General features: G+C 41.5%; 1 protein-coding gene across 2 annotated transcripts; it reads right to left on the reverse strand.

Annotated features, from left to right (window-relative positions):
• Positions 1–2,630: 2,630 nt before the first annotated feature.
• Positions 2,631–9,778, reverse strand: hbp1 (HMG-box transcription factor 1). Of its 2 annotated transcripts, none has more exons than XM_075470152.1 (11): positions 9,730–9,778; positions 8,261–8,433; positions 7,971–8,148; positions 7,432–7,552; positions 7,168–7,282; positions 6,569–6,687; positions 6,114–6,270; positions 5,787–5,931; positions 4,481–4,768; positions 3,658–3,799; positions 2,631–3,550 (listed from the first exon to the last, which is right to left on the reverse strand). In XM_075470152.1, exons 2-11 carry the CDS (start codon positions 8,331–8,333, stop codon positions 3,533–3,535), a joined length of 1,356 nt encoding a protein of 451 aa, XP_075326267.1. In that variant the 5' UTR covers positions 8,334–8,433; positions 9,730–9,778; the 3' UTR covers positions 2,631–3,532. The 2 variants fall into 2 exon arrangements, with proteins under 2 accessions (XP_075326267.1, XP_075326268.1); XM_075470153.1 differs by lacking the exon at positions 9,730–9,778 and adding an exon at positions 9,087–9,247.
• Positions 9,779–10,063: the final 285 nt, after the last annotated feature.

Here is a 10,063-nt window from a genome sequence, read left to right on the forward strand (position 1 = left end):
CGGGATGTGTGTCTCAGTTGTCTGCCGTTCTAATTGTTCATTTTAGTATTCATGTCTTCCTCTAAGTGTCGCAGGACTGTTCCTAGCCTTGCGTAAATGGAGGCAGTTTGTCTGTTTGCTTCTCCAAGATGACTTACTGAACCCCATCCAACTCGGTGACCCCAGATGAACCGATGATGAATATCTTGGCACCGCTTAAATCCTCTGTATACGACTTCAGTCTAACCACAGCTGAGGTTGTCTCGGTGACAGCTGAGCTGGGCAAAGGGGTTTCATATTTTCAACCACATCGAAGCGCCGCGAAATGTGAGAAGATTCGACTAATGTGTTTGTTTTTACTGCAGGATATTGTATTTCTTCAGTGTTCGACACAGTAATGTTCATAAATAAGACACCTCCGCTTCCATTTTTGTGTGAGGAGCTGCTGATAACGGTGACATATTGTTTTAATTTACAGGATTGTGACAAGATTTGAAAAATGTTTTTAATTTCCAACCACACTTACGATATTCTTTATTCTTCCATTTAAACCTACAATGATATTCGGCCCGAGGCCTGTCAAGAACAGCTACCCCCCCCATGAACTACAATAGTATTAACTTCTATTCTGCTTTTCAAGCAGCCTGTTATGGATGTGCTATAATTAGACTTCTGTACCCGGTAGGATTGCTAGATGTTGATCATTGTTATTTAATGAGGCATGCAAACCTATGATTTCTCATCCCTTTAGGCTGACCATTTACGACTTGCAACCCAAGCAGGAGCCTTGAGATTTTCATAGACGTAAAAAACACAATTTTCTCTCGCCATAAATCATTTGAGAGATGTTCTTTTTTTCTCAATTTGCAGTGAGGTGAAAGGCCAATGGTTTTTTTCTGCTATTATTCAGCTACAATGTATTGTAGTCGGGCCTCTTGTTCTCAGTACTGTCTTTTTGCTGGATTTGAAATCGAATGATCTGCTTCAGAGAGACGGCTGAGATGGGAGACATTTATTTCAGGAAAAATTCACATAGCCCACTGAGGGATAATGGAGCGATGGGGCCCCCTGGCGCTAACAATGTGTATTAGTTTTCTTGGTAAATGCTGACGTGAAAATGAAACTGCACCCGCTTACAGCTCAAAGGTGTCACAACATATGTTTTGTTTTTGTTTTTTTTAAACATCAGGTTTTTAACTGGTTTTAAAATCAAATAAGTGCAACCAAAAAGACGTGGCACATTAGTCCATGTCATCATTTATTGAACAAAAACTAAAGCAAGTGAATGGAAAGTGCTCATGTCTCGTGGCTGCAAGCAAGCCCCAATCATTACCCCTCCACCACCATGCTCTGCAGATGGTACGAGGTGTGTGTGTGTGTGTGGATATGCTGATTTGTGTTTGGTTTTCACCAAAAATGGCTCTGTACATTATGGCCAGACACATCAGCACTTTGGTCTCGTCTGTCCAAAGGAGGTTGTTCCAGAAGTCTTGCTGTTTGTTCAGATGCAACTTTGCAAGCCTGAGCTTAACGTTCGACATGTTTACAGAGGCCTGAGGAGTCTGAGATGTAGCTTCTGTTTTGTTTTTTTTATCTGTTTGCACTTAACTGCGCCCTGCATGGTCTGGCGTTGGGGGGACTTGCTGCTCTCTTAAGTGTTTTCCACCAGTGATTAACTGAATACAGTCCCTTGCTGTAGAAGAATGGAAATGGCCTTTTAACTCTTTCCAGATTCTCTAAGACCACTGCTGATTTTTTTTTTTCCCCATCTTGGCAATGTGTTAACACACAACTGAATGTTCCAGAGCAGCAAAGTGCCAAAACTTCTGCCTTTTATAGAGGTGATCTCGCCTGCTGATGATCAGTTGAATAAGTGCACTTGATCCACAGCACCTGACCTCTACTTACCTTCTTAATTCTTACTGAAGCGGTAGGGGGGCGACTCATTTTCAACACGCTGGATTTGCATTTTGTTCAGTTAACACATTGTCCTTCTTTGACGCAGTGTAATATGTCGTGTGTTGTTAGAAAACTGACATTGAATTGACCTCACTTTAAGACCTGTTAAGGACCAGAGGATTTCAACACCTTACACAAGGGGGAAAAAGGGCCCTTTTTTAGGGGTGCGCTGTAATCAATGAAACCTGTTTTCTTCGGCATGTGGAAGCAACATTTAGCGAGGCATTTTTGTTAAATGCACATTGAACTGCATCAAAAAATATTTTGTGAAAATAAAAGTCTGCCTTGGAACCACTGTCTCCACCTAAAAGCTGATCACAGTCTCTCATTTACATTTCCTTTGAGGTTCCAGTGAGTATAGATTCAGTTAAAACCTTTCATGTTTTCCTTGTTCATCCCATAGAGTCAAGGCATATTGCCTCGGTGCGATTCAATCTGAGGTTTCCACGTAACAAACGGTTCCTCTGTAAGATCAGTAGATACCGAGAGCCCTTACAGCTTGAGATGCCATTTCTCGGTTTACTGCATCACTTAAGGGAAAAGCACATGCTGATGTGCGAAGATTATAATTACTGGAATAAAAGGACAGAACAGGACAAAACCACGTTGAAACGTATTCAAACGCAAAGTTTCGCATCCCCACTTATCATAATTACAGTTTAGAGCTGACGAGAAGGAAACACACACTAATATGAGAAGTTTAAAAAAATTATTTATAATATGATACAAGGATATTCTGTGCAAGAGGTTGTTGGTGCTGTGAAACCTGTACATTATGAACAAAGCACTTTAAAATTCAATAGCAACCTTCAAAACAGAGCATGGCTGCTGGACCATGATCGTGTCAAATAGCTAACTATGAAGGTACTTGATGTGTTAAACATACTGTTTCCACCAGTATACAATGGCTGTAAAGGATTACATTATTTATATAAAGTGCAGAAAATATAAGAACTTGCAGAGAAGACCTGAAGTGCTTGGTGACTTGAGTTTAAACCCACCACCTGATCCTGAAGTTGGATGACTGGTGGCTGGCGGGGCAGAATCATCAACAGTTGGCAACAGCTCAGTGGCAGAATATACACTGAAATAAAAAAACTGTATGAAAGGGTAACCAATCTGTGCAATATACGGAATCTTACAAATATCAATATGAACAGTTGTAAAAAAGTTATCGAAAATCCCCCTTTTTACAATTATAAATAGACGCTTGCCGCTCCTTCTCTGCTGAAGCATTGGCACCACAGGCTCTCAATTCTTTTACCACCACTGAATGAATGAAAAGACCTGAAATAGATGAGACGTCTCCTGCTTTTCTGTTCTTTTTTTCTATCAAAAGGGGAATAGGACATCTTTGACATTAAAGATATAAGAAAATATATGCACTGTTAGTGACTAGATTACATGTTTTGTATACATCTTATAATTCTGTTTTGCCACTATAATGTTTTAAGGTTACAAAAGCGAGTGAATTTAGCATCACAGTTGAGTCTCAAGAACACAGGAGAGTAAAGAGGCATCAAGCGGTCCATCAGACTCTGTTCAGCACCTCTGCATGCTAAAACACCAGCAGCCGGGGATTCTGGGGGATTATCTAGGTCTGCTGGGAACCCTGTGGAAAGAAAGCAGGACAAGCAGGTGTATACTCTGTTGGTGTACAGTATGGAAGTTGTTATGCAAAACTATTGGACTGCGACGGTCATTAGCTGCGGCCCTTACTGAGTTGGTTCGTTTACGCTTCCAGCAGTCTGGATTGAGTCTTTTCTGCTCCTCAGCCAAAGCCTTGGCCTCCATGGTGTACATCCTCCTCTCTTCACTTTTCATCTTCTTCCACTTGTCACCCAGGATGACACTAATGGCTCTGCAGTAAAAGTTTGAAAAAGAAAGTTTGTTATTTTTTTCCCCCCGGATTTTCGACTTGTTAAAATCTTCTGTAAAAGTACAGCTGATAAACATTAAACAAGACCGTTTTAGAATAAAAACATTACATCTAATTTAGGTATCTGTCCCTAAATACATTGTATTAAAGCTCAACAAAGTGGAATTGCATTAAGGGAGTTACAAACTATTCTGCCTGGTGTTTCTAAATGAGAAAGAGCCAAACAGGAAGTATGCGACCGTTGATCAGGGTGGTTGTCATGATGTAGATGTGGGACTGCTCTGACATGTCCCTGATAAGAATAAAACCTCTAAGTGCCCTTACGTTTAGCACAGCACTGTATATTCAAAGGAGGAGTAAGTTAGTCTTTGGGTCTGATGCCCATCGACACATCAGCCTCATATCATTACCTTTATGTGGAGATATCCAAGAAAACTGTGTCTTAAAGGGTGGGAACCCAAAATATTAAAGAGTAAAACTGTAATATTGCGGTCGAGTTTGGTAATTCTCTTTTCTTTTTCTTTTTTTTATATTACCCACATTGGACATGAAGCTTGGGGTTGTTGATCTGACTGAATTTCCAAGTAAAGAGACATTCAAAACCCTAAAACAGACAATTCTACTTCCCTTAAAAATCTGTGGTACGAGTTCACAGGATCTCACCTGTTGTCCTTCCCGGGGTACATCTGCGTGTACTCCACTCTGTACTTCTTGGCGAAGAGCATGAAGGCATTCATTGGCCGCTTGCATTTTGTAGGCGTGGCACCACTGGTTGTCCCTGAGTTGTGGCTCCTGTTTGATTTGCTACTGGAGGATTGTGGGGAGCTGGAGCGCTCCAGTTTATCACAGTCTGGACTGACGGCACGCCCGCTGGACAGGGAGGCCCTGCGCTGACGGGCCATGCTGCTGAGGACATACACTGCTGAGGAATCTAGCGGGGTGAAGTCATAACTGAGGACAAAAAGGCATGGGAAGATGTTTTAGTGGCATCCTCTGTCTTTTAATCTGTTACATTCATTATATAGTTTCTGGGAGTGTGAGCACACAGGTGCTGCTTGTTATCGAAATTTTGCTCACATCACTTAATAATTCATTGTTTTGTTTGTTTTTCTTCCTCCAATCTGCTGCTACAGCAAATGCACATAGACATGCTTCAGCTTTAGGTTCATTTTGTCGCCTAATGAACCATTATCAGCCGAAACAGCTCATTAGTCTCGGGTCTATCTGATTCTTTGCAGCAGGATAGCTCACATTTGTTCACAACTACGCGGTGCGACCACATCCACATCCACATCCACACACACACACACACACACACACACACACACGTAAATATGGAGAGCAGCCTCTCTCTCTCACTCTTAAGCATGTCCATTACAGAAAATGCCTCTTTCCATCACTCATTACATAGACAACGAGCTACAAACTAATTCTAATTTTTTTTATCAAAGCAAGCCTTCCTCTTAGCTGGACGAGTGACATTGGTCTGTTCATGCATCTTGCTACATCGACATCCTACATCCTGCGGCAGCTTCTTATCTTCCTCAAGTTAAAGTTCAATGTATTTAAACTCACTGAGCTCATGCTCTACATAAAACATCTGCGCAGTAACCTGGAGGACTTTTTGTTGAGATTGTACCGAGTGAGAAGGAAGAAAAAGTCTCGGAATCTGGTGTAAGTTTCGAACAGCTCCTACGTTTTCTATATTCTATTCATTCGTTCATTTTCATGAACACAGTTCAATTTTCCATTGAGGACAAAGTTGCATAACTGTTTTAGCACACTGCCACCTATTCCTCTTGGAGAGAAAGAGATTCTGAACCTGACTTTTCAGAAGAAAGAAAAATTAAATGGCAAAGCAAAACCGCCACGAGTGCATTCCTAGTTTATATACTTTACAAAGGAAGAGGAGATGTTGAGATTAGTTATTTCATGTCAGGTAAGAAAGAAGACAGTTCATAGACCGCACCTTCTGAAAGTGTCAAAGACGACTGAGTCATCACAGTTAATTGCATCAGGGTGGTTCGGTGGCAGGCACACATCTCCCGGCTGCATCTCATAGCAAGGAATCCCATGGTGCACCACAGTGAGGCTTGGATAAAAGGAAGACCAACCTGATAAAGAGACAGATAGTACATGACAGATCAGCTGGATCCCGAGGCTGTTCTTCTAAAACACCACCCTGAACGGTCTGTATTTGGCCAGTGGAAGCTTCTGTTTTCTGAAGAGACTAATTTGACAGTTTTCTGCTAAATCTTGCTTTGGTGTCATTTTGAATGAACTTGCGTTACTGTACCTTTGTTTTTGACAAAAAAAGGGTGATCCAATCGGCATTCAGCAGTTAGAAAGCCCTTATCTGGCGAGCCTGAGTCAAACGTGAGTTTAAGAACCGCCTGGCCAAAAGATATCGTCTCTTCGTGGTTCACCAACTTAAGTCCATCTGAACCATATCTCTGTAAATAAAGCAAGAGGCCAATAAAGGAGCCTTTATTCAACAGCAAGACAGACGGCTGAAGTCACGACCAGAGAAGAATTGGTGTCTTTCTTCAAGAAAACTTTGCCCTCTGTTATGCGTGACAAAATTATTGCTGTAAAATCACTGAGAAGGATTACTGTGCTAAGACTATAAGCCTTTCTGCCACCTTGTGGCCGGTCCAAGCCATTGTGATTTACAGTACACAGTAAAAGAATCTTTTTATCCAACTAACATGAATGATCTGATACACTAAAGTACCCGTGTGGCTGTTTTACCTTGAGAGAGAATGAGGGTGCCATCATGGTTTCATCATCTGATTCATCGTCTGAATCCCGTAGTTCATCAGCTTCCTGCCACTCCACATTAGGACCTCGATGGAAGCGCAGGCGAGTTCCTGAATATCAACACAAGAATAAGCAAATGTGTGCAATGGTGTTAGGAGGACGCTAGAATTTGGATGCAATACAGCTGTTTGGACACCAATAGTGAGAGCAGATTTACACCTGAGTACGGCCTAATCAGCGCTGTTTTGACGGGTCTATTCAGCGTATTTAAGACTTAGAAAATGAAAATAGAATTATGTTTTTTCAAGTGATTAGACTTTAATTTAACAAATTTAACTTTAACAAATTCTGTATTTGTGTTCATACATCACTGATGTAAACATTACCACTGAAGAAAACATTCACGAATGACTTAACGGTTTTCAAGTGAGGAATGCGTTTTTATTACAGACTTTGTGAGGTAAGTTTAAGGTAAATTTCATTAAGCTATTCCGATAAAAGCCCAGGTTGACTTCAGACTGTTGGAGCCGGTCTAAATGTATGTTTATGTGCGTGTACACTGGTGGATACCGAAGTACGTGAGTTTCTACCTTTCAGGAAGCAGTGCCAGGCTGTGGAGGGCCAGGAATGAGACCAGGCCATGTCTTCATCATCAGAAAACGACGAGGACATCGAGAAAACCCCGGACTCCGATTCACTGCTGGCCTGTTGTAGGTAATAAAGCAAAGTTCTTACGATGACCTTGGTAAAAGGAACAGCCTCTTATACAGAGTTTTAAGAGGAAATAATTGCTAAGCTGTCAGAAGTGAATGATTCTTAAGTTTCAAAAGTGGAGTCGGAGAGTGAAAGGTTACCCTGACACGCCTGCGCTCCCTGAGGTGGCCTCTGGACGGGTTGGGTGCGCTGCTGGCTAATGGGGGCCGGGCGTAGGAATGTAAACTATTGCTGCTGCCAAAGATATGAACTGGAGATGATCTGAAAATGACAAAATGATAAATATTCGTAAGATTTTATATGTAACATACTAATTGCAGTGGCGACACATTTGTCATACTGACCAGAATTCTATCATGTACATATTAATGATGCTATATATTCTGAAAGTGACAGATGAACTCATACAGATCCTGAGAAATCCTGTAAATATAAGGTTTGGCTTCTTTTTCTAAAAGGTCATTATGACTTAAACATTTCAAAGCTAAAAATCAACAGAGTTACGCAGATATTTCATGACTAATGTTCTCAGTCATGTTTCAAACTTGCCAGTCCTGCTCTGTGAATACCACCCTGAGGTGCACTGGTGTGTGTCCTCATCTTATTACAAGTGTCAATCTGTTTTTTCTTCTTCTAACAATCTCTCTGGACGTTTTAAAGTAGCAATGTACGGACATACCTCTTGTGAGGAGCGTCCTTCAGCAGAGGGCTCTGAGGACTGGTGGCGATCTTGGCCAACTCAGCGAGCCAGTTGGTGTTGGGGGAGCAGCTGAGCTCCTGGTGAGACACTGCTCCCACCTGAAATAAGCCCTGAGACCTCCTGTCCTCTTCCACCTCCTGCAGCTCGGGCATGTCATCTGAGGAGAGATTGAAGTAATGTTCACACTAAATACGGCACACAGCTCAGTTTGCTTGATTCTTGATTTTAAAAAAACAAAACAAAACATTTTTGCTGGTGTAACATTTTACCATAATCCATGTGGCACCCAGGTGAGGAAGGTAGGTCCTCGTTACACTTCAGAGGATCAAAGGACTCGTCCATTCTCACAATGTTCAGTTGTATCTTTTTTAGCTTTTTTTGTTTGTTGCAAAGGCTACAGTGCAGCTTACTCGGCTTCCATCATCAGACTGTGACACATCAGCTGGTGTTGACAAAACCAAAAGACAAAATTAGAACTTCCGCAATTAAACTGAAACTGCTAATGAGATTTACATGCAGTGGCAACTGAAACAGTAAATAATGATAAAAAAAAAAAAACTAAAATAGGCCATTATAGTCAAGGGGGTGGTATGTGCATTTTTAATGCAATATTGTTTCACAAAGACATCAAAGAAGGATCCGTAGAAATATATACTAACGCGACAGACGGTAGTTTTCAAAGATTTTGCACCATAGCAAGTAAAAAACTCAGACGGTATGTAGTCATTGTATATGATTTATTACATCAATGTCATGGAAAATGAGGGCAGCCTTTCGGCAATCCTTTGTCTTTGAATCGACACAGTAAACCTCTGTGACTAGTCATGTGACTCGCTGCGTGGAGGCCCTGTTTATAAACTTAAAGGTTTGACGCATGCGTACCAAAGCTCATTCATTCATAACTGCGCAGCAAAAGTGAAAAATAGCAGAAATTCGTCTCGAAAAGTGGCACACGGAAGCTCGAAAACACGACCTTTGGTAAAAGCGAGTAATGCTGTCAATGACCGAGTACATTATTGTACTCTCGTGTTTAAGTTATCTCTGCTGACATACAAACTACGTGTAATCGTTTTCGATACAAAGGAAGTTGTTCACCAGTTGATGTGAATCGGCTTCCCAGAAAGAAACGACGGTCGTCTGATGTCTTGACAACCCATCAGCAGTCTCTGCACGCGCAGAAAAACCGCTGCTCCGTCTTCATAATCGCGGAGACAGCGAACGTGCAACGTTTCGTCCATAAAGGCCTTAAAAAGTGTTAGCTCGTCTAATAAGGAGGAAAACGAAGGCCAGGCCTAATCTTTTGCGACTTCTTAAAAGCAGCAGCGGGGCTCTCAACTCAACCCTAGAGCCTGTCGGGTCTAACACTGTAAACAAAAGAATGTCAACAAGTTGAGGCATGACGCAACCTATGCCGTGTTCAAAATGAATGACACGAAAACCTCTGGAAGCCTCTTACCCACATTTTAGCACTGAGCACAGCAACTTTCACCAAATGAAGGACGTTTTATAATACAGAAAACTGCTGTCGGGTGGGTTTCTTATCACCAAAACAAGCGTCATAACGAGAGAGAAAAAACAAAAAACATCTGTACCTGTCAGTCGAAATCAAATAAACCCATGACAGCTAAGCTAAAACACCATTTTAGAACTGCGAAGATGTGGATCGTACGAAGATCAAATCGAACCTTACTTTGAACCATTTATTTCTTCGAAAAGAAGTACTCAACTTCCAACTTACCCTATCTATCGCCATCAAGAAACTCTGAGGCATTCAGTCGAGGGGCGGGAATGAATGGTTCCAGAGAAAGCCTCCCATTGGTGCAAACCAATGTCAATAACAAAAAGCCCGATTCTTCATTGGCTAAAATTGCTGAGAAAAACAAAAAGGGCGGAGCCCAGTTTGTTGATCATGTTGTAATTGGATGGAAGTATATGCCTGTTACTACCCAGTAACAGCTGATTGGCAATAACACGAACAATACATGGTCATTTTTTATCTCCAATGTTGCAACCACAGCAAAAAAAAACAGGGTACTCGCGCACGTTGCTTTCCAGATTAATTTCTCTCCATT

This window comes from Odontesthes bonariensis, chromosome 7, assembly GCF_027942865.1.
Source record: "Odontesthes bonariensis isolate fOdoBon6 chromosome 7, fOdoBon6.hap1, whole genome shotgun sequence".
NCBI classification, from domain to species: Eukaryota; Metazoa; Chordata; class Actinopteri; order Atheriniformes; family Atherinopsidae; genus Odontesthes; species Odontesthes bonariensis.

Bases quoted from the DNA above. Each gene is read 5' to 3' on its own strand.
- hbp1 (XM_075470152.1), bottom strand. From the start codon at position 8,333: ATGGACGAGTCCTTTGATCCTCTGAAGTGTAACGAGGACCTACCTTCC. The intron at 6,688-7,167 runs GTAGAAACTCAC...GTTGATATTCAG, and splicing joins CTGGCACTGCTTCCTGAAAG to GAACTCGCCTGCGCTTCCAT. The intron at 5,932-6,113 runs GTACAGTAACGC...TCTCTTTATCAG, and splicing joins TTTTTTTGTCAAAAACAAAG to GTTGGTCTTCCTTTTATCCA.